This window comes from Strix uralensis, chromosome 10 (genome assembly GCF_047716275.1).
Source record: "Strix uralensis isolate ZFMK-TIS-50842 chromosome 10, bStrUra1, whole genome shotgun sequence".
Taxonomy (NCBI): Eukaryota; Metazoa; Chordata; class Aves; order Strigiformes; family Strigidae; genus Strix; species Strix uralensis.
Window position 1 is genome coordinate 11,887,754 of NC_133981.1, and position 25,678 is coordinate 11,913,431.

General features: G+C 38.2%; 1 protein-coding gene across 2 annotated transcripts; it reads right to left on the reverse strand.

Annotated features, from left to right (window-relative positions):
• Nucleotides 1-25,323, reverse strand: CRBN (cereblon). Of its 2 annotated transcripts, none has more exons than XM_074879198.1 (11): nucleotides 25,206-25,323; nucleotides 21,706-21,815; nucleotides 21,338-21,540; nucleotides 20,295-20,444; nucleotides 16,705-16,867; nucleotides 12,374-12,436; nucleotides 11,546-11,630; nucleotides 9,772-9,887; nucleotides 6,710-6,774; nucleotides 5,065-5,196; nucleotides 1-3,521 (listed from the first exon to the last, which is right to left on the reverse strand). In XM_074879198.1, exons 1-11 carry the CDS (start codon nucleotides 25,270-25,272, stop codon nucleotides 3,338-3,340), a joined length of 1,338 nt encoding a protein of 445 aa, XP_074735299.1. In that variant the 5' UTR covers nucleotides 25,273-25,323; the 3' UTR covers nucleotides 1-3,337. The 2 variants fall into 2 exon arrangements, with proteins under 2 accessions (XP_074735299.1, XP_074735298.1); XM_074879197.1 differs by having other exon boundaries at nucleotides 21,706-21,818; nucleotides 25,206-25,322.
• Between the last annotated feature and the right edge of the window lie 355 nt (nucleotides 25,324-25,678).

Here is a 25,678-nt window from a genome sequence, read left to right on the forward strand (position 1 = left end):
TTTTGAAACAAACTGAATTTTATTCTTTGCAAATGTTTGCGAGCAACAAGATTTTTCTGAAAAGTTGTCTCAAAAGGCAGACAGAGGAAGAGTTAAAGCAGAGAACGTGCTACCCTTTCTGCAGCTTTTACAAAGCAATTAAACAAAGGTGAAAAAACAATGAGAAACAAAATGAATTGGAGCACATACAAAAATAGCATTATTAAAAAACAAATGGTAGTGTATTTGAACATCTTTTAGACCCAGTGTGCAAGTGTCCTATGTGATTCTACCTATCCATCAAAACTAAACTAAAATATAGGAAAAATTGCAATATTACAGGCTCCGATTGTATGATGTCTTTATGCTATTGTAACGACAGCTTGAAAACGAGCGATTCTATGCTACATGTACTCCAATGCAGCCGGGACCTGCTGCTGAGCAGGGCAGTCCCTCCTCTGTCCCCACGAGATGCCTGTTTGTCCCTCCTCCCTCCACCAGGAGCCAGGACACCAATCCCAGCTCTCGTGTCAGAAGGGCAGAGATTATGGTGGGAGAAAAGAGAAAAAAATGACCCCTTTTTGGCAGCAGCCAGCAGATCAATCGGATTAATTAATGCATGAAGCTACATACCAACCAATGAATGTAGTAAATACAGGAAATTCTTGTAAAATGTGATTTAGCTCTCAAAAGCTTATGATGCCCATATTTGTCGGTAATAATTTTCCACAATCCCAGTCCAGTAGTTTTCTCTCCAAAAAGGAGAAAAGACGCACAGAAAATGTTAAACAATGTATAGAACTATCCACGATGCCCCACCTGCCCTGTACATTTTGAGCACTCACACATGTAGCACTGTAATGGCCAGCTTCACCGTGGCAGGATTCATCATCTTTATGGCAACCTCAATCACACTTGTTCTCAACCTGGAAAGTGTCACAGACTTCGAAATAGCAAACATCACACAGAAGGTTAGGCAGATGGGACAGCATCATCAACAATAAAATTAAATTAGTGCTAAATTTACTCCTGACTTATCTCACTTGATTATATTAGTTTACATTTGACTATATATACACAATACCAAAAATATGCCTAATTTGTATTCAAACATTGCCAACATAATGCCATTTTAAGTTGAGGCAGTCCAAAAGACTAAGCCAAAGACCTTAATGAAGTTCAGTGATAGCTGAGAAAACAAACATTTTCAAAGCCTCATTAACCAACACCCTCAGTGAATACTTCAACCAAATGGCAGCAGAAGGTACTTTAAAGCACCCTCAAACTTCTTGCCACCAAGGAGCCCTACTGAGGGTAACAGGAACAAGAGATACTAGGTATCCTTGAGGGAAAAAATAAACCAAGCCTACAGCTAAGCCATGTGTGTGCGCACACACATGTGTGTTGTGTGTCTGTGTGTGGGTGCATGTGCAGGGTGGGAGGGGAAAGCCAAGTATGATTTCAGTGGTTATCCAAGTACAGAGGTTTCACAGTCTCACTCTCACACTAGTGCTTATCATTTCAGCCTTTTGAAAGCTTATTACAGAAACATAATCAAAATACAGAATGTTTTCTTGAAGAAAATGAGCCATCATTCACCCTCTATTTGTTCAGAATTATATTCAAAGAAGTATTGCTTTTCACAGTTCACTGGCAAGTCAGAGCACTGCACACAAAATTAAACACAGCATTAAAGATGTCTACAGAGAGAACAAAACTTATCACAGAAGCACAGAGGTAGAAGGCTCCAAAGAACTAAACCTGAGTTACACAGTCATTAGTTTCTACACACCTAGCATGATAAACTACCTTAACAGCCTTTCCGCACCCGACACCTCTTCACATCTGGGTATTCTTTCAGCTGCGCCGTAGAGGTACCACGCTACCTTTTAAATCAGCTACTTGTCTTGTAGAGAGCAGCTGACTCGGCCTTTCGCGGGAGTGATCTGTCCATGCTACATACGTTTGGTGTAGCAGCATGATTGAGAACAAGCAAGCAGTGGCTGATGTCTTAAATCTTAAGGAGTTTTGTGGTTTGTGTATTTGACAATACAAGTTCTCAAAGATTTACTTGAAGAAATAAAGAGTGAATGATAAAGCTTCAAAAGAAAAACAAGTGTGTAGGTACACACACATACTGAAGAAATCTTCAGTTTCCATCAAAGTGCATTCTGAGGGGAAAAAAACCCCCAATAAATCAGTGGCAAAACCTGCCCCATTTTGGCACCCGATTTCTGTAGCATAGACATCACTTCAGGGAAAAAAAAAGCGCACTGCCTTTTATTTCTCTTTTATTTAGAAACTTTTGCTCTTTGTAAGGTAAGGGGGTGATAATGTGAAATTTCACATTATGATAAGAAAGTGTAAAAGAAAAAAAAAAGAGATGTTGCCTCCCCCTTGTCAAAAAAATACTACTGAAAAATTGTCAGTTATGTATTTTAGAGCGTACTTCACAGAATCCTGGATGTGTATGCTAATAAACTGATCTTCACAGAAATAACTTTGAGAAGCACGTGTAAGCACGTTCAACAGTAAATGACAATGTAGTTTATGTTCTAGGACTGACCTGCATATTTTGAATAAATATTTTAAATTTTAACACTTCTAAAGTCAAACAGACTAAATAGATCAGACAACTTGTAAGGACCAAATACTTGCCCTGGGTTCCTTCAAAGGGCATCCTGTAATGCAGCTGCTCCAGCTGCAGGCAGCAGGAACACTTCTGCCAGCTACAGCACTGCCACTGACATTACCAACACAGGAGCAGTCAGAAGAAACACTTCGGTCTTGTACTCTCTTCGGTGGTTATTTAGCAAATATCTAAGAAACAGCACGAGTGTAGAGTTTGAAGTATTCCACATAATTAGAAACAGGGGTCCTCAGCAAAAACACTTTTAAGTATATTATGGAAAATACTCTGCAGCAAGTAACTGGTATCTACCATCATACATATATTGCATAAATTATACTCTGCTTATTTGTAATTTTAGTTTCCCCCCACCTTCTTTAACTGCAAGTTGATAGCAGTAAACATGTTCTGAAGTTATGCAAGGAAGGAGATAGTTCAGTCTCAAGTCTGTCCAGATGGATCAGATCAATCTCTTGGTGTCTCATGCCACCTCCTCTCCTCAGCTGTCATTTTAAAGATTCAGCCTTCAGTTCTCCATGTGCCTCGAACAACAGTAATGTGGATGTACACCAAACCCAAATGTAGCGAGCCTGCTTGTTTGGTGGGTTTTAGTGTGTGGGTGCGGGTTCTTGGGTTTTTTTAAGTTTAAGTAAGCATCAGAAGCAGAACTGAGCAGATGCATTTAAGAGACAGACTACTGCCTGTTCATCTCCACAGCAGGTTACCAGATTACAGGCAGAGCAACGGCGATCTATCCTGGCCTGAGTCGTCCTCTGTTTCTGGAATCCGTGGCAGGAGAGCAGACCGTGTCAATCCCCAGAATTTCTGAGGTGACATATCCTTTTTGGTAGCTGTGAACTTCCATCCCATATGGTTCCCACAGATTCTGCACTGGGCTATAGTCCAGGCGTACCTACCAAAAACAAAATAGAAGGTTGATTCCCACATGTAAGGAAAAGACATTTTTAAAAAGACTGGAACACAGCTCACTCATCAGGTAAGAAGGTAATACTAGTCTGAAGCTAGATTTTCAAAGAATCTTTGGGAATCAAGGCACCCAGCTCCCACCTAAAAACCCCACAGATCTAAAAAAAATTAAATAAAATCAGTCTTCAAATAGAGAAACAAACTAAAGCACTTTATTAGCACATTCAACAGTAGGATAAAATGCGGTGTGCGTTAAAGAAAAGTCAGAAAATGGTTCTCAGAGAGTAAGTTACTTAAGGGAAATAAAAGTGATTTTTGCACTGCTCCTAGATTAACAGGGAACTGCATTTTCCAAAGCAACGGAGCTTTTCTTTAACAGTTTTAAAAGGCAGAACATGAATATTTCAAAACCCTCACAGAAGAAAAGAGATGAGAAAACACATAAGGATGAGAAAAATCAACTCCAGATATTATAAGCCACAAGTTTTCTTCAGGGAGTCTTAAGGCATGCATGTCTTGTGACAGATATGCTGTAAACCCTCCAAGTCACTCCTCAATGGGATGTGATAAGCCAGAAACCACCCCCCATGATCAACAGGAGAAAATGGAAGAGTAAATGTGTACATGCTTTAGTCAAAAACCTTGGACTGGCTACAGATACAGCCACATATTATTTTATGCTGCTTTAGAGGAGGACATGACAGCCAAAGGGACAGAAAAACAGTTTTTGTCACTCTGGCACAGAAGGGACCACACAAAAGAATGATTTGGTGAAAACATATTTAAAGAATAATTTTGTGAAACTAAAATTCAAATAGTTTGTCATTTCACGTATTTTTAAGATTTAAATACTCAAACTTCTAATGAGTTTATCTAGCTTATCTAGCCACAAAAACTAAATTTAAGCTACCAGAGTGACGTTTTGATGCAAGACCTGTCATTATTAGGCAAACTTTTACATCTTGACTGTTAATTCTGCTACTGTTTCAGAGACAGACTAATTAAAAAAAAAAAAAATCAAAGGTAATCAGATTAATACAAATGTTAGTAATTTTTAGATTCATGTAACATATTCAGGTTTTAAATCTAAAAAAGTATTTCAGTAGAATAACTGCATTTATATATTCTGGTTTTCATTTGCACTTTATTTACTTTATGATCAAAGAAAGCTGCGTGGAAACAGTAATTGTGATTTTAGTTGTAGCTTCTACAAAACTATACACAAAGAAACTCCTAGACAATCAGTATCCTGCTTATAGCTGCCAGGTGCTAGACTATGTTTTAAAATCTTAAGACTTCCACATTTTAAAAAAATTAAAGAGAAATTCAAAAAACATTTTATCTGAATTTTTCATTTTATTCTGTATTTTGAAAAAGTCTAAGTTTACTTCCCTGTTTTTCACATGAACAAAATGATGATGTATGTTTCAAAAAAAAAAAATCATATATTTACTATTCCACCATCACAGGAATACATTTACAACCAAATTCCTGCCATTTACTAGTAAGATTTCTTTAACTGTTATTACCCAGGAAACCAGCTGTGCTCTGTCGATGGTCGTCCACTGAGATTCAAGTTGCAGGCTTTATATACAGTAAGGGTTTCATGGATGTACCCATGAGGATTCACATATGCTGCCATGGGTCCACATAAGGATAAACTGCAACAGACGATTAATAATTTTGTCAGAGTTCAAGGAGGAAACAAAAAACTAAAGGCTGTCAAACGTAAACAGAGGAAAAACTGCAAACCATGCTTAAAACTATTTTCCATAGCAAAAGAACCACTTTAGGCTGCAGAGAAAGAAGCATCTTTAATTATATTATTAAAAATTGGAAGAAAATAGATATTAATGTAAAATATCATTAGTCAAATTTTTCAGAATCGAAGAAATTTAAGTGTCCAGTGTTATAAATCTAATGTATTCCTCACTGACATAAATTACTCCTGTTTTCCTACTTATTATGACCCTACTTCAGAAAAGGTATTTAAGAAGAGATTATCACAAGTAAGGATTAAAACATTCTTGTATTCCGATGAACCTCGCCAGCTGCTTGTTAAAGGGGACGAGTTACTCGGAGGATAGCTGACAGGATGCCATGAAGACTACCTCACTTAAGGCAATTATTAATCTTTCCCTCAAAACCCTACAGCTCAGTATAAAAGTACATGATAGACTCATAATTTACCTGCTGCTTCTGAACAGCAATTTCCAGTAAAGCCATCTATATTGCTACTTTTAAATCTAACTTTAAAAGTAATCAAAAATGTTAATTCGTTACACTAACTTCTCATCATTCGTCTGTTAAAGTACATTATATCGACACGGCGGGGACCATGGTTTCTGGAATCCATTATTTGATTAGAAGGTAAGAAATGGCTTTTAATTACCACATCAACTTCTTATCACACTGATAAAGGAAAACTGTGCGGAGTCTTGCTTTGTTACACCAGGACATCTTTTAACCCTCACATTATCATAGGTGATGGACAGATATTAGTTATACTAGATTAAAATAGTGACAAGACTGCCAGAAGCAGCAATTATTTAGAAAATGTATAGTCTTATCATTGAACATGGCAGATATCGTATAGGTCAAATATATAATGGGAACATACTGCCTAGTGCATTTATTAGGATTAAACCATATATTCTTAAAATAAAAGAAGTATCACAATGCTTAATGACAAACAGGCAATCTCCTTACATGACAACACCCTGGGAGCCTATCTATACCACCTATTTTAATCTGCTGTTGAAGCTTGTTGACACACTGAAGTCGGGACAAAGTGCTGAGAAATAAAATTTGGGATCTCACGAGCTTTATTCAGAAATAATAGGACAAAAAATTCTGTGTAACAAATTTATATTTCAAAAGTCACCACAGAGTGCATATTCTTCAGTGGCAAGGTGCTAGACTAGGAGGCGTAACACGGCCTTTCACACTAACTGCCGTTACAATATACATGGTGATGTTCAGGTTTAACTTTTTAATAAAAAAGCTCAAGTAACCTGTTTGTTTTATAAAGAAAATTCCCTATAAATATTTACTTAAATTTTATTAGAGCTGTGGAAAACACAGTAGTTATAAGAAATAACCTAGCTTAACCTGTTTTGCCATGACAATGTTTCTGATTAAGAACCTCCCAAAGATTAACAGCAATAAACTCACCTGAATATTTCATTCTTGGTAGTTATTTCTGTATCTTGGCATTGCTTACAACAAAGAGATGTACACTTGAAAAGAAAAACAAAAAAGGTAATTTCATTCATTTCCAGACGCTTGTCAGCACAGTGGCAAATAATAAAAATGCCTCTCTCCTTCCCTCAGAACAGAATTTGTACCAATTCTTTTGTTTATCTGGGCAGGAGTCACTTACGTTTTCTCTTTCTATCAAAGGATAAATTTTTTTCTATGCATTTTACTCATTTATGGTAAACATTGTTATCTGAAAGACAAAATGGTTTTATATACTTCCCCGCCCCCCCCCCCCCAATACCTACACACAGAAGAGGACCTGACTACACAAAGATAATAAATGAGTCAACCTTCTAAGGTCTCTAAGAGCTAATTTAGAAAAAACCTTTGCTCTTCTAAAATACAACACAGAAAAGGTAGATGAGTACAAATGCATTCATTAAGTCTTTCTAAAATTTGACAGTACTTCAGATCAATGGTTTTAATTTCCTCACAAAATATGTAAGACGTATTGATCTTTCTCTTAAAGATTATAATAGATTAATTTCTCTTCTACAACTTCTAGAAAGTACAATGAAACAATTCATCACTGACACTGCCCAGAAAATAAGCATTTAAATCAGCTTAGCAGAACACTACCATTAATTTTGAGGAGGTGCATTACTTCTACCTCTTTTTAAGGGTAATGCATGTGAAATTACCCAAAAAATGATCCACTGTATTTTGGAACAAAATGCTGTGCCCGGGATCTTCACTTGGACAAGTCCCTGTGTGAGTGTATATCCTTTTCAAACCTGGAGTAAATCCCAGCTTGTGCTTCTGAGTCTCCCTGAGCTCCGACTCCTGCACCCCACTTGTGTGATACCACACAGGCTTATGTCAGCCTTTACTCTCTCCTTTCCTCTACTCAGATCCTCTGGGCTTGTTGTTGCATTTCAACTTCCTCCAGCTCCTTCCTTGTAGGTGACACTGGTTCTGCCCCACACTTTCACCACACCGTCTACTGACCTTGGAGACTTGAGGGAGGAAGATTGCTCTACTACACTGATACTATTTATCATACATCAGTTCATTTTGCTTCCTAGAGCTCACTTGGCCTTCCTCTCCTACCAGTGAACCCTTAACATCTACTATCGCTCACTCTTTTAAATCATTCTTACTCATAAATTATAATCTAATGCTCGTATATCCCTCTCGGAAGCCAATTTAGACAGCTACTTAATTCCATCCCTCCATTTCTAAACGTAATTACTACAATTAGCACTCAAGCAGAGTTCACAGAAGTGTTATACCTGTGAGTGAGTACATTCCTTTAAAAATAAGCACAGAAACAGTTAACTGTCTTTATTAACAGGAAAAGCTATTAAAAGTGCAATATAATTCACTGTCAGAGACATAAGAAAATGGATCAGGTCTTACAATCCGTTGTATTACTGGAAATTTCATTCTGAACAGTGAAACACGTTCAGTCCATCCTTCTCAAGTACCCCCCAATACATGCTATGTTGCCAGAGCACCCCTTCTTATTAAAGAACTCTGGCCTAGAAAGAGTGGGTCTGACCAAAATAAGTGTTGCTAAAAAATTGCAAAAACCCATAATGCACTTACCATTCTCACACTAATACAGAACAGTTAAACACATTCACAGAATGTCACATGTTGATGAAGAAAAAAACCTTCTGGTGTAGGCTAAAAATCAACTTTACCTTATATTTTATGAGGGTAACTTAGGTCCTCCTGTGTCTTTGGGATTTATAGAAAATATACAATGTACTGAACATGAACAGTTCTTAGTGGCATCTGAATACCAGAATATTTTCAGAGTTTCTGAGTCAGGAAACACAAATGCAGTTTAAACTGATTAGAGCCTCACATGAAAACCTGTCCATTTTTGTCTCAGAATTTGGAAGAGACGTTTTCTGTCTCCTTTTCTCTGTATATTCCCCTTTAGATTTTTGGTGCATGAACTTTGGGAAGAGGAACGGTATTAAAATAATATTCTGGTTCTCTTTTCTCCAGAAACAGGCAGTACTTTTCAGGCAAACAGGCAAAATTTCCACTGCCAGCAAGCTTAAAACCAGCAAGGCAAGGGTCAATCAGGATGTATAGAGCTATTCTTTGCAATATGAATGTATTAACAAAAATAGTAATTTGTCTTTCCATTCATGAATTGAATAGTAAATATTCCAGCTACCACTGTCAAACACATAAACAAGTTTACAGTTAAATCTTGCATTTATACTAATGGCTCTTTTCAGCATTTTCTCTTTGAAAAGAGAACAGCAATCTGAACTGCTGTCGGAGATGTTGCAAACGCTGTTCCTAAAACAGTCAATTCAACATGAGGTTGACTGATACTTAGCTGCATTATCAGTTATAATATATAATATTACTTACAGTAGATATTAAGAAAGTATATATTATAAAGAAATGTACTATGTAAAAGTAAAACTTTAATGTCCTACATTTAGAGCATTACATGTTTATGGCAATGGAAAGAAGGGAAGAAAAGTTTTTGAACATCCTAAAAAGTTAATACACATTTTTGCCTAACCAGTTAATACACATTTTTGCAAAAACCCTTTCAGCCCAATACTTAGATTTATACTCAATAGCTCAATACTACAAAGATTTCTCTTTTGTTACAAAATCCATGAGTTTTCATGGCACAATGCTACTTGACTGTGGTGTATTATACTGTCAGTATGGGGTTATGATGTTCTTAAGACGCTTATGAGCAACACTGGACTTCTAGCACCATCTCTTGGCTAAAGAGATGCTGTGAGGTGTTCAAATACGATTTCTAACAAAAGCAAATATTATATGTTTCTTGCCTGCTGCCAGAAATAAGTCTAGTATTGAGAGAGCGCTTTCTTTCCTAAGCAAATTTTTAAAGGGGAAGGAAGAAATAAATAGAACATCCAAATTCACTCTCTAAAAGCATTATTTGGAAATCTCATACACTTTTGTTACAGATTGTAAGTTACTCCTATTTTTTTTTTGTGAGAACAATTTAATGACAAGAAAATACTCACTTTGTTCATAATATCTAATTCACACCGCAGCCGCTGAACAGCACTACCTATTTTAAGCAACTGTATACGTAATGCATCATCAATTGGCAGGCAAGCAGCAACTCTGTAAGAAAAATCTAGAAATGAGAAAGTACCAGGCCTGTTAGAATTTTAGAGAGAAGTGAAACCTATTATTTCTGCTCAGTTACAGATAAGAGTGCTAAAACTTAGGTTTATACTAGACTTTTAGAGGTCATCTTGGTACATCCTTCTGCCCTAAGGCTGCATCACATACAGGTAAAACCTCTTCTAAGATACTTGTCTAATCCCCACTTGAAGAACACCAATGATGGAGACTGAACAATGCTGGTAAGGTAATGGATTCCAAAACCAGAACAGATCCCTGGAGAACACTGTCAGATACAGGCTTCCAATTCAATGGTGAATTAATGAGTTTCCCACCACTGGTGGTTATCATTATGCTTGCACTTCCTCATTTTTTTTTCAAAAAAGACAGACATGTTTTTATGAGAGAAGAAAAAATTAAAGAAAAAAGAAACAAACACAGACCTCCTTCATCAATTACAACCAAGATATATAACTTATGTTAGTACTAAGAAAGTATTCTTTACTGTTATATTTTGAGAGGGAAAAAGACATACTCTGTATACTCTCACTTTTAGAGGTTTTGGAAGGGTTTTTTTTCCACATTTGAATAAAGACCAAAATTAGATCCAAAAATATTCAGTCAAGAAGACACACTTAGGCGTTTTTTTAAAAAAAATATTTTAATGGGATAATAAATTCTCAGGCAGCAACTTCAATTGGGTATTAAGAGGCACAAACACAAACGGTAGTGGACTTCACTGTAGCCATTCTTTAATTTTGCTAACAAAAACCTTGCTAAGATGGAAATCATCCCATTCCTCACAGCCTCTAAAGGAACTCAAACGCTGAAAATTAAAGTCAGCAAAATATCAGTGTGCTGTGAATCATGAGAAAAAGAAGTGCCAAAAAAGTACTGGATTTGTTTGTTTTCAGATATTTCACATGCTTTCCATATACGGCCCTTAGTCCAAGTAGCACTCCGGGCAAAGCAGCTGGGTAGTACTTGCAACCACTACTTTAGGCAAATCAGAAACAAGAGTTCCATGTACATCAAAACTGTTGAGCCCAGACCTGCATTTGGTGCTTAAATTACTTTAATTGAAGGTTGCAGTTTGAATTTCCCCTTTATTAGGCATCTGAGAGTCTACACAGGAAAGAATGTTTTTTGCCTTAGAAAGGCTTCAACTGAAATTTCCGTCTTAGTAGATACCAGAGACCTGCAGAGAGAAGAGACTTGTTCAGTGGGGCATAACCCCAATGTCTGCTAGGGCATGAAATCTGATCCCAGCTTTCTGTGATCAGGTTACTGGTGCTATTTTCCCTCATGTCGGATAAGAGGTAGTAAGAAGTAAGAACAAAGAGATTATACATACTAACACTTAGATTTATGTAATAATAGTTTTTAAAATCTAGTACAGTTTTGGCTCTTGTTTTCTTAGGAAACACATCACATTCCTCCCACCATGGAGCACAATACAGTTCTACTTCTTTTACTGAATGTGTTTTGGCACAGTTGGAGGATGTTCCTGTCTTTAGAAGCTCTATCGTCCTTTTGTCAAAGTCAACCACCAAAATTTATTGGAAACTGGAAGCAAGGGATCAACTACAATCTAAGCCTTATTTTCTTAGGAACTTAAAAAAACACCTAAACCCAAAATTTGAGTTCATAAGCTCAACATCATCATACCTATTGGGTTTGTTGGAAGAGATTCATCTTTAAGATTTTCATCCCATTCATGTAGCTGCCTCTTGACTCTTTCCATCAAGGTTTCCTTTTGTTAGAAGAAAAGCCTAATTTAAATACATAGGTATTTCTGTTTTCTTAGGAAAAAAAAAAAAAAAGGAAGCAAAATGTAGAGTAAGCTATTTTCCCTAAGTGGACGTTAGCTTTTAAGACTTACAGTACTTACAGACTCATTTTGTATCTACATACTTTAAACTAAGCGCAAAATAGGATGGGAAAGGGGCCAAAATGAACCAACGGCCCATGGTGGTTATAACTCTCAGTTGAGATAAGGAGACAACCGTTCAAGTTCTAGAACTGCACGAACAAGATGAGGACTAGGCTCCTCCCTACTCCTGCCTCTCTTACACCACCTACTTATATATACGTATATATAAATATATATACACACACATATGTACGTAAAGAAATATGTACTTTTTAAACTGTAAACCAACTCCAACAGGAAAGACAGCCCTTAAGACTGTCCAGCACCCTGGTGTTTAGGAACTCACCCAGAGCCTGTGGGACAGAGGATCGAGTTTTTGCTCTGAGGTAACACAGCTGGAACCTGACCCTCTGTTATCCACCCCAGACACACGCTCTTGCACGAGGGAACTATAGAGGGGGAAGCCCTTCCTGCTCTTTCCATGGTAAAGGAAAAACTATACACATCTTTAAAATGTAACTTACGAGCCAACAAAATTAAATCTTTTACATTATACAGTAATTAGATATTAAAACATACAAAACTAATTGTAGATTATTTAGTAATACATAGGGTGAACTTACAGCATCATATAGAGAGTAGAGCCAGGGAGGCCAAGATGTCAAACTTGCACAGTGGAACTTCCTCTAAAACCAAAATCACAAATTATATTCTTTAACATTAGGGAGAGTTCTTGTTCAAACAAATAAAACTGAGGAGAGATAACCTGATTATTTAAAGATACATCAAATTATGACCATCAGGACCAGTACTTAAATGTGAAGCTTCCAAACCACTTCTCAAATGCACTGAGAGCTAAGACTTCCGTACAAGACAGACAATATATGGATTTTCTTAGAAAACCTGTCTCAGCATTGAAAGAATTTCTAATGCTTAGTAATAAGAAGTTATGCCTTTCAAAAGAGCATCTATTTGAAATTTAGACAGTTCAAAAACTCTAAGTACTATGAGACAGCACATTTGTTCCTTAGTCTCCACCAACTGTTGCTACTTTAGAAACCACAACAAACCACAATGCGAGGTGATTGAACTATTCATATCAATTTAGCCAAATGTATAATAAACAAAATGAAAGAAGGAGATTAATGGGCCGTATCAGGTATTTTACGCTGACATACAAATTCAATGGATATATGATAATATTTCTTAAATGGAAAACTAATCTGTTTAAAACCTAACTAAAAATACCAACACGCAAGTTAGGAGTTCCAGAGGATGCTTTCTCACAGCAGAACAATTACTGATTAAGAAAAGTTAGGCAATCTTAATGTTTAATCGCATATTGCTATTCTCTCTAGTTATGGTATCTATTATTAATGGAAATCACATTTGCAGAAATGTTTACTGAACATCAGTGCTCGTGCCAGCCTACTGAAAAGCTATTAAAGCCAGGTTTACTGTAACTTCACAGACAGTGAAAAAAATATTGTACAATATCCTTCTAACAACATCCTATGAAGAAAAATTCAGACCCAAATGGAGCACTGAGTAAGAAACAAATGTGGAGGAGAAAAACAAAAACAGAAGAAAAAAAAAAATCCCCTGAAGGTCTCAATAGTTTTTATTGAAGGGTATTCTTTCAAAATACAAATTTTACTAATAGGAGTGGCCCATGCTACTGTATCATACTTCACTGTGAATGTGACTAACGTGTTCATTTGAATTGTGTACGGAAATATCTATACAACAATACAGAGCACATTGGAGGAACAAAATATAAGTGGCCACCAATATCACCTCTAAAAAAATCTTCAGCTTGCGTGCAGTTTGTGTGTATCCTACAGACAAGAAACCTAGATTACAACTGCATTCCTTAACCACCAGATTTCCAGTAGTGTAAGGTTATTTGCTTAGTTAACCAATTCTCTAAAATGACTTCAGAATACTTAAATTTATAGGTTTAAGTTAATAAAAATCTAAAAAGCAGTATACTACATAACCACATTGCTTTCCAAAAGAGAATCTCAAGTTGTACTGTAAATACTTGCAAATTAAATCAATTTTCCCTTTGAGGGCAACTATCCTTATTTTACAAATGAGAAAAATCAGGCAATAGAGACTAAAATCCACAGCAAATAAATGGTACTTTGAAGACAGAATTCAGGATCACCAAAACTCAAGTTACTGATTTAATTAGCAAGTATATTTTCTAACACAGGGTCAGCTCTTGTATGGAACAGCTCTTATGTATGGAACTGTTCTTAAACTGTTCTTAAAAATGCAACTTCCATTTTCTGACATTTTTCATTATATTAGTCATACAGAGGTACAGGCCACCATATTGAAAACAGTCACAGTTCTACTGACATCAACAGAGTGACTGAGATCAACAGGGCAATGGGACTTACTCTGGTTCTGCATCTCTGTCTGCAAAACATGTTTTCTTACAGCGGGTGCACTGCACTTCAGCTATCATCACACAGAATCAGTCTCTGAAAGTGATTTCTGCCCCCGCCTCCCCTAGCAGAGTGTTTCTGGGCTTGTTAATTCAGATGAACTTGTTCAAGAACTCTGAGAATCAATAGCTCTTTGTTTAATGAGGCTTTTTGTTTGGTTTTTTGGGTTGGTTTTTTTTGGGTTTTTTTTTTTTTTGGGGGGGGGGGGGGGGGGGGGCGGGGAGGGGTAGGGTAGGGTACAGAGTTCAAAACCACTGAAGAAAAAAATAAGTCCAAACTGCATCTGACAACGAGGAGAGTTACCAGGATTCTATATTAATTTCTAGAGGTAGTTCCAAAGATCTCTACCGATACAGAAGACTTCAAGGTATCTTTCCTTTTATAGGCCACTGACTGAAATGGTGAATTAAATAACAAATAAATAAGCAAGCCACAATTTTAGTTTTTCCAGAAGAGCCAGGTTGCCCTGTTTCACTGCATCCTCTCCTACCGACCTCAGTGCTAACTCTTGTCCCATTAACCTTGCTTTGCATATTTGTCCACTGTTAATGACAGTTGGTCTTTGAAAAGCCTGCACTGTGCCCGAGAAAGAGCTAGGTTTACACTTGAAAGGCTTTTGCAGGTGTAACTATGCTGGTACGATACGCTAGCATGGGGCTTATCATGGGAAATATAATTTATTCCAGCAAAATTATCCTTTTGACAGTACATTTTATTTCAGACTCCTAAAGGAAAACGCTGTATATTGATAGAAGTGCACATTCACTTGTATAAAGGCATCTTTTAGCACCTTTTAAACAGCACAGCTGTCTCTCGCACAAATCACACCTCATTATTCCCCTGAGAAATGCAGAAGTTTGAGGCTTAGGCATGGCATCAGCCACTTAGGACTCAGGAAAATTCTGTCCTACGATCTCAGTGTGAATTCCCTGCTGATTCCAAGTACTGTCACAGCTGCAGTGATGCAAAAATAACGTAAACAAGCAAAGACAGAATTTGTGTCAGTGAAGCAAAAATACGAAAGTAGAACCTAATTCCCTAATGACAACACCAACACCCTGATAATGATTATTTCTCCTCTACCTTTTTTTGTTTGTTTTAGTTTTTTGGTGGGTTTTTTTTAAATCAGAGTCAAGTAAATAAAATTCTGGAAGCTCTCTAAAGAAGTGTAAAGTCTGCATACTTATAATAAAAGCTCTAGGAAGTAAAATTTATACGACCATGGAACTGCTAATTTACCCACTTTGTGTGTAAAAGCACCGTCTTCCACTAATAACTATGTCAACATATGCAGAGTGCATAAAAAAAATTAGAGATTTCTATGACCCTTTCCTATCTTGTCACCTTAAGTACCATAATAAGATTTAAGAAAAAGTTTCTAAACTCAGTTTACAAAAAAAAAAAAAAAAAGGAAAAATAAAGGAAAAAAAAAAGGGGGGGGGGGGGGGGGAATTACATATTAGGTATCCCAGAAGGTACATCCATTGAACAAATACCAATAAATCAAAAAACAAACTTTGAAATACACGTGCAATTGGCCAGAATAAATGGATTACATAGAAATATTGTGATCTGACAAAGATAATGACTAAACACAAAAGTTAGCAAGAACTTTAGATATGTGTTATATAAAAGTTTACAAGATGAAAGTGCAACATAAAGCATGCTCAAGACTATAATGTGCAGCCTAGTTGTTAGCCAACAATCACCTGCGTGGGACTATTTGACTGAGTTAAAAAAACCCTTGAGTCTGTCATTCTAACACAGATCCACATTTTCTGTAAACAAGTAACTGCAGGTACAGAAGTTAATCCTTTAACTGATGCAGGTCTTAAAGCAAAAATAGCAAACAGAATTGTGATTCCAAACAACTAAGATGTCACAGGTCTCCCGTTTCAAGGCTGAAATTTGTGAGTTACCTCCAAACCAACTCTGCTCTTTAAAAACCTCTTCCACGCAAATCAGTCACAAAAAAAGTTACAAAAGCCTCCTTCCTTTCCAAACCAAACCATTATGACAAGTACAAAGCAAGAGCATTGGCACTGTCAACACTGATTGCCAATATTTTTATTGTCAAAGCCACATCAGTAAAAGATGCTTCTTTGACCTGCCTATAAATTAAATTCTATAAACTGTTTTTTCCACCAACACTTCATCATCTACAAGCTTTATCAACCAGCACTCTGAGGTGTTTATGTAAAAAAATAATTGTAATAATATGAATTATGTAATGTGTTATTATCCAAATTATTAATCTAATAATAGTGTAATTAAAACCAAAGAGAACTAATACCAAACATGCATTTCCCCATTGTTGATGCTGATAAACAATCACACAAAATGCGACAAAAGCAGGAGAGGTTAGTATCTAGCATCCTAGTTGTACATCCTCTTCTAAAGATGAAAGGGTGGAATTTTATATTGATTTTCAAAATAACATCAAAAATTTGAAAAAACCCCAACAAAACTAAACCAAAATCCCACAACTAGCTTCTAACCTTTTGATATTTCTGCCACCATTGATGTATAGCTTGGTCTTGCCATGCTGTAGGTTTCGAAGACGGAAATATATGGCATCGGCTGAGAGACTGCAGCTGTACTGCTGACATTGTTGAAGGCAGCACTCGCTCAGGAAGGATTTGTACTTTAGCCTGCTGGATTCTGATAAAAGCAAAGAAAAAAAAAAAGGATAAGATATATACACATATACAAGAGTATATAAAAAAATGGATTTTACTGCTTAGAAAAACATAGGTATGTTTAATAGATCTAATCACTACATAGTACTATAGAATTTAAGCAGCAAAACATTTCACCAGATTTTTAAAGTTGTACTAATGTAAATCAGATTACCTTAGGGAACATACAGCATATCTGTAGCAAACCAAACACATACTATCCTAGAAGACAGATTATCTCATGCTCTTGGCTAAATTATTAAAGCCACTGTGCTGACTGGACTTTGGTCTACCTAAATTGAAGACAGAAGCAATCTCTATTTTCCCTTTAAAAAGCAGATTTAGCTGTTTATTTTTTGTACTGGTATACAGATCACTGCTTTAACTTTTTCAGCAAAATTTCTTTGTTGTTTTGGTGTTTGTTTTTTTTTTTTTCCCCACCTCTCACAGTTAGCTACCTTTTCCATGGGATACAACAGGCTGTCCTTGTATTTTAGAGCACTTGATATCTGCTGGGATGGTGACAGCAGAATTAAAGACAGATTGGCAGTGGCTAAAACAGCAGAATATTCCACCATCTCAGCACTGTATTTTTAGATTTTTGTTTCCTCAAGTTACTTCTGGCGTAAACTAACAGTCAGCTATTGCATATCAGAAAGAAAGTTTAGCTGAAATGCAGTTTGCTATCTTGAAACCACAAAACCATATGTGCTAGGCTAGAGTTCAAAATCAGCAGAAATAGGATACAGACTCTGATCATCTTTTAATATCCTAGCATCAACCAGGTCACCTATTCCACAAAGAGTTCAGCAACAGTTATGTGGCTACTGAGAATACTGTCTAGCAGAAAAGACTTTGCATTTTAATAGTGTTATGCATCAGAAGTCCTGAAATATTGAGATGCACGTCATTACAAATTTCCAATTTTATCTACAGGGGCAACACCGAACTCTGTTAACTTACTATCAATTATAAAAATGATGTTCTGCCAGAAGCACTTAGTAATCAGTGTTTCACCAAGAACTATGGGAATTTTCTTCTTGCTAAGAAGCTAAATATTTTTCCCTCTTTATCAAAAAATTATTTTAGACTGGTAATACTTATTTTTGTTAACTGCCTTGAATAAATGAAAATTAGGAACATGGTCTTAATGAAAGTGTTTTCTTTGTATAGATGGAACATTACATTCTTCTTATGTCACATTCCCTTCTTACATCCCTCTGATGTAGAGACAAAAGTGGTAGTGAACTGTCAAGCTACAGGCTCATTCACAGAAACAATCAGAACACTGGCACAGGAGTGTGGAGGGTGTCTCCTAACCTGCAGGGATCATCTCCTCAGAATGAACTGAAGAACATAGACTCCAAAGAGCATGGCCAGTACTAAGAAGTTCAAGTTCACTCATCACTCCCCAAACCCACAATATGTGCAGTATTTGAAAGTAGAGTAACTCTGCACAGTTTAAGTGATTCCAACAAATATAGAGCTTGCCAAGGTGAGAAAAACTGATCTCACCTTCTTGCATACATTTAAAAATTTGTATTTATGAATGAAACTTGTGAACATGCTGTGTAAAAGTGATCTCTGCTAGTCAGCAGATACAAAATCATCATAATAAAATGCTTTAACACCACAAGAAAAATCACTGTACATCTTAACTGCTTCTGGATACTGAATTCTCAGTAACAATGCTGCTGTTACTGTAGTCGTCCACATACTGCCATCTTGTGTTCAAGCAAAAGCTGCAAAATTTGGAACATGTTATTTGTTACCAAACGTTTGATAGCGAGAAATAGCAAGTATCACATGTATTCTTCATTTCTTCAGCTGCAGGTCATAAAAGTACATGAAAATCCTGTGCTCAGACCTTCCCCTCGGCCTCTTTCTAAAGCAATGCCATTATACTGAACAACAGCAGAATACAGATGATTAGCTTTAGATCTACAGATTTGGAGTAAGATGCTATAGGCCTTGTAGAAAAGATTACAAAAACCTCTAGCAATCATGCTAAGAATCATCACATGCTCACAGGATCAGTATCTGGAGCCTGTATCTCTGGACAGCAACGTTGACAGCAGCTCACGATGCAATGCATGGTGCAGAGCATGATGTCAAGAACAACTTGAAAATGACAGAAGACATGGCACACTCTTAACTAAATGTTAAGGGTCTTGGTCACCTTTATAAATAGACAAAGGTATTAATTTCGTAATATGATAAAACTGGCTGAAAGAGGAGCCTCTAAATATCACAGGTATCACACTGGAAAAGAACAGGATGAGAATATAGAAGAGAATACTCCTATCAAAGCTGATTTGAGTGTGTTTGACAAGCACATGAAAAGAACTGTCAACCAGTAACAGGAGAAGTAGCACATTTCTATCAGTGAAATATCAGCGAACAGTCAGAAAGGAAGAGATAAGACTTGCTGAAGTGTGTACTAAACTGTTTCAATGGTTAAAATAAACAAGATTTAGTATCTGAGAAACTGAAAATGATGGGCTGCTTGTGGTTAGCAAAAATCAAGAACCTATTTTCATATTCAAATATTTATCCACAAATCTCAGTGTGCTTTTATGGTTTACAAAGGAAAAAATGAACAAGAGAAGTGACTTGTTTCTCCATTATTATTACCAGACTCCAGTCCTCCCCTTCCATGGGAAGCTTCTCATGAACACCACCACCCCTCTGGGCAGTTACTGTCCTCTCCGTATCTGAATCATGCAGCTGACTCCTTCTGCACACTCTTGAGTCTCAGTAGGTAAAGAACACTCAAAGTACAAAAATCAGGCAGCAAACTGTTATTAGCTGTAGTGTCAGACTCTTGCCTGCAGCCTTTCAGAGCTGCAATTGCACATAAAGTTATGAAGTGGAACACGTCCAATGCAGACCATCTCTAGGAAGGTCTCCTTTCAGAAAATGAAAGTTACAATTTTTCAAATGAATGGAAACTGGTTGCTCTCAGGGAGGTTTTCCACAAGACAATAGAAGGCACACACCTGACGCTGTATCCTCTCACTTCACATCTGGTTTGAAACAGGGATGCGAGAGATTTTGAAATAAAGTTTTAGAACTTCGAATGCAGGCAAATCAACATCTTCTTCCTGACTTAACTTTCAGAAACAAAGTCATTTTGACAGATGTTTTCTCATACACATCAAATCAAACTACAAGTAGATATTCTTTAGAGAACTTTATAGCAAGTTATTAACTACTAAAACATCAGTCTTAGAACAGGAAATGTCAGAAGTCCTTAATAACCGGAGAAGCTACTGATTAAGCATTCAGTTAATATCTACAGTAATTAGTCAATTGTGTGACTGAAAGGGCAGATGCACCTGCAGTAAAATGTAAATGTTTTGGTGAAACAAGATTTGGAACATGTAGAAATAAATACGTAATTTTCTTACCCATCTGACTGGGTTCTTATTTCAAGCACCTTGAACCTCTGTCTTCCTATTGCTTTCACTTTGACTGTTTCAATTCCATACTCCTGCTCTTCTCTGTAGGCATAGATTTCTGCTGTTGTTCCAAAATGTGCTTCCCTTTCACGTACATTACTAAAAGTAACAGAATTAAAAAGGTTACCTACCCTCCAAACAGTACTGCTCATTCACATGTCACAAGTTAGTCTACCTGCACTGACTGTACATAATTAAGTCTTATCAAAAAAGTAAATTTTGTAAAATATCTTCAACTAATCACAACCATTATTTTTCCATTTTAAAAGCAACTTCTAATGTTTTGTTTGGTTGGGGGTTTTTTCCAGTTGACTTGGTTTTATTTTAGGGTCTAGAGATGAAATTCTAGGAACACAGGGATCACCAATGTATCTGCATCTGAAATGCAGATACTGAAAGTACCAAAATTCTTTAGATTGACTTTATAAAAATAACTATTCCCACCTCCTACATAATTAAACCATAGTAAATTTGGGGGGAAGAGAGAGGAACACTCCCAACTTCTTTTGGCACAGATTAGCCTTTCTCTTTTCCGCTTTTCTATCACCTCCTGTCTCTCAACTCTATTGTGAAGCATTTGTCTGTGTTTGTTAAATTCACACACAAACCAAGCAAATATACCTTTACAACAATACAGTTCTCAGAATAAGAATCTGATTTTTACATTTCAGATCAAGGCTTATTCTTTAAGCAAGATGGAGCAGTACATTCAAACAGTTACTGAAATCAAAAGGATGCTCAAACAAGGCAGCAGATCAACACCTACTGTTTCTCTACACAAACATGTGATACTGTCAAGCAGCTAACCAGTAGGACATGAAAGCCTTTTTCATTATGTACTGGAAGACAATTTTTGTCAAACAATTTCAAACCACAACTTATGTTATTCACCACAGAACTGATGCAACCATCTGCTTTTGATTTAGTATCCAAAGAAATTGAGCTAAAAATACATGCTGCATGCTATCAGTAAACCCACTTGTATATTTTACCTGTATGCAAGAACAGCAAATGTTCTGTCTTTCTGAATTAAATTCCGCACCATGCTAACCTCTTGAGGGTGAAAAAGCTGAAGAGGTAACGTCTGTCCAGGAATCAACATCACCATCACGTGGGGCAACACTGGAATCACCTGACAGCTGTCATCATCATGCACCGTTCTTCCATGAAATTCTTCCATATCAGAACCTAAATACTGAAAACAATAAGTAAGGAAATGACAGTAGTATAAAAGGTTTTGGTGATTTACAAGCACAGACTAAAACTAGGTCTTTGGCTTAAAGATATTACAATAGAATTACACAAAAACAATCAAAATCTCTTCAAGACGTATTTAATGGACGATGTGTAAAAGCCGTACCACATGTGATGTTGGCAAACTGGTATCAAAATTAATGATGTTTGGCTTTTCAGCTTCTTTACTATCTTGATCTTCAACATCCATTTCATTGTCATCCTCTTCCTCGCTCTCTGCTAATAAACACATACAGAATATTGTGTAGAAATCAATCAGCAAAGACTAAGATACTGAGAAAAATCAGAGAATCACACATTCAATATTCCCAGGCTACAGCCTTTCACGGGGAAGTAACTTTTGTATGTGTAAACTTGTGAAAATAATTTTCTTGCTGTTACAGCAAAATCACCATTCTATAGAAAGGGTTGAAAGCTGGTAATTTATTTCTGAAAGGCTAAAGAACAACTTTTTGTGGAAGAAAATAATAAACAAAGTCCGCCAGTTCCGATTTTCACTACAGTAGCACTTCCTTATCTCAATTCTAAACGTCTTCTGTCTGTACACAGGGATGCCAGATAACTTAATTTCTTGTAGGCTGCTGAATGCAGCATTTGAAGTAGCACAAACCTGAACAATATAACTTCACACATAAAGCAAGCGAGTTAAAAGCAATCTGAAGCTCTGTATTCATGCAGAGATTCTTTCTGGTATTTTAGACAATTTTACTGCTGTCAGCCTCTCCTGTGTGCATACCAAACATGCACAAATCCTTGACATGCACAAACCCTGCAAAGGCAACTACTAAGAAGGCAAACAATGACTCTGCAAAGGATTTCAGGTATGAAATAGTATTTAAAACCCACTACTTTCCTCTCATTTCTCAGTTCCAGGTGTCAGTCCTAAAACTACTTTCAGGCAGGAGGACAGTTATCAGTATGGTTTTTTTTGGAAACGTAAATAGTGCATTTATCTGTACAAAATCTGTATAGATATTTTAAAATACATTAAAAAAACATAGTGAAGATAATTTAAAAGTATATCCATCTCTAAAATGCTGTTTTCACAGACTGTTCTGTGCATTACCATACAAAATATGCCTGCATAATACTCACCCAAAACAAATGCAATGTAACTATCACACGTTTGTAACTGTATTACTTGATCCCATTTCTTTAAACACAAACAGTATTTATACACATGCTGTATCTAAAATAGATGTTATCATAAACTTTGCAAACCAATCTGCAGGATTCTTACACCAATAGCTGCTGGGTAATGGATAATCCCAATGGTGCTGAAAAACATCATTTACATCTTGAAAGCTATTACATTACAAGATAGACAGAAAAATACCTTTACAATAGTCTATCTACTTGCCTGCCTTTGCAACTAGTATCTCAACAAATAATCTAGAGTTGAAAATTTAGAAGGTGGAGTGATTATCTTATCTGAAATGTACTGTAGCAAATCTTACAAAAGGAGTCTTCCTTCAGAAATGGGAGCACCACCGTCCTCTTTACCAAGATCTTACTATTTCTGAGAGTGGGAGGACCTTTAGAGAACCTTTTCCTTTCCTCTTCGGCCTTCAGACACATTTGTTAAATGTATTCTTCACAAAATGTTTAGTCAATGGTCTTCTTGCTGCTTCACTTTTTTTAAAAAAAAATTATTGCACAGTTTACAGAACCCTCTCTGTAGGACGCACAGCACAACACACTGATGTTATGGATCCATCCTATATTGTATTTATCTCAAGAAATGATCCAGCATGACAAAAAAAGGAGGTTACAGGCTCTCTGGTGTTTTCTCTAATTACAGAACTTAAAGCAATAGACATCATCTTTCTAATTACTGCAAAAAATAGTCAATTTCTACATGAAATTTCTCTTCCATTATATTCAGTTAGGAACCCCAACCACAGACAATTCCAAAACATTTAAAATGTACAAAATAGCCAGCATTTTGGTTAGCTTGATGGAGGGAAAGAGTAGGAAGTTTTTGTTTGGTTCTGGGGTGGCAGCACAGAGTGGGGGAGGGAAGCTGACTTAAACAAAAATTATATTCTGGTTTGCATGTACTCTCATCAAGTTGCATCAATCATTAGCAGTTTTAATGGCCTTTTAGCGCGAGGCCATTTCACTTGTTTTTCTGAACACAAAGGGAATTAACAGCAGTTGATTAGAAAGAACTGTGCCCTGCAAACTTTTGCTCGGTCTTGCCAAAAACGCACGCTAGCTGCTGTGTGGTGGCAGGGAGGAACGATGACTCATTTTACTGCAGCAGCACCATGTGAATGTCGAAAAAACACCACCGTCTTGACTCTCCTCCTCGATCACACTACAGGAGCAGGAGACGGAAGGCAAAAGAAACTGCATCTTTTACACCCTTAACTATACATTTCTGTTTGTTGATTATTTTATTTCAAGATTAGCAAGACCTCCAGTACACAGAAACAAGGGAAAGGCAAGTGCTGAGGGCACGCTGCGTGCCAAGGCTCACATTTCTTTCGTGGCAGGTTAGATGTTCCCAGATGCTCGTGCTGACCCACTAACACTACGAGATCTATTCTCAACACCTCTGTGCAGAAATGAGGAAATATGAACCTCATTTTAAAAAAACAGGAACGCGGAAGAAAATATTAAGGCTGTATTTCCTAAAATATTCAGGAAATATTTTCATATTATTTTAAATATACTGGCATAAAACGCTCATAGAGTTTCCTGATATAGGAAATTACATCAGTTCCTGGCAGGATGTACTGCTACGTTCTCCTCTGCAAGCTTATTCTGAAATAGTGTTCTTTCCAGTTTAGCACGAGCTGCTTCCAAAACCATACGATCTCCTGTCAGTTTGCAGGCACTATATGCTAAACCAGAAAAAAACGCACGTTATTATGCAATAGGTACCCACATGCGGAGTTACGCTGGTGTACGTGGACAGACAAGCCCGGCTGCTCTACAAACTCCAGCACAAACACTGCAGAAGCCTGGACAGCGTGTGGAAGCCAACGCTGCACTCAAGCCCTGTGCACTGCTTCCCTGCTTTATTAATGGCATTAGAGGGCGTTTAAATCGGGTGGAGACTTTCTAAAAACACACATTTTTCTCAGACTTTGTTTGGTTTTAGAGAGGTCCAAATTTACAGAGAAGAGTGTCTGTGTTTTGCCCACTTTGGTGTGAACTTCACAGCATGTTTCACCCCTGTGCCTCAACACCGACTATCTCTTCTTCCACCGCACAATTACGGGCTCAGCCAGCCCGGGCTGCCAGCCACCAACCTGCCAGCCCCAGAGTCAGAGGCCGTGGGCTGGCTGCAGCTCCATCGGCCCTGCGCCGCCTCCCGCCCACCGAAAGGCCGCCCCAGCACCGCCGCCCGGGCCCCCCCGCCCTCCCTTGTTCCCCCCAGCCTCCCCCTCCGCCCCACTCCGCCCGCCCAGGCCGGAGCAGGGACTCCCCGCTCCCCACACAGCCTCACGCCCCCTCCCCACCAACCCCCCGCCGCCCCACAGCCCTCCCGGCCGCCCCTTCCCCCCGATCCCGCCCACACACCGAGGCCCGGCGCCTCACGCCCGGCCCGGCGCCCCGCCGGCTCCCCCCGCGCCTTCAGCCGGCCGCGGCCATTACCGGGCACCAGCTGTAGGTGGTTCCCCATGTTGTTATGGGGCTCGCCGCCTCCTTCCTCGGCGGCCATCGCTGTTTACCCGGAGAGGAGCCTGGGAGGAGGAGGAGGAGGAGGAGGAGGAGAAGGCGGGAGGAGGAGCCGCTGCCGCCGGTTCGAGCCCGGGAACGGCAGCCCGGCGGCCTCTAGCGGCGCCTCCCTGGGAGCTGCAGGTGGGGCCGGGCCTGTCCTCCGGCCCTCAGGGCTTCGCACCAGCCGCCCCGACTCCCAGCGCCCTTATATCAGCCCTCAGGCCCTGCGGGAGGGACGGGCGCGGGGGCCCGCGACGGGTCTTCAGCGCTGCTCCGGGCGGCACCGTGTCGCCTCAGGGAGGGACCCCCCGGGGCTCGGGGGGTGGCAGAGGACGAGGCCGTGTGTGTCCCTTGGGCCCCCAGGTGCTGCCTCGCCTCGGAGGACACGCCGGAGCCTCCCCGGGCTC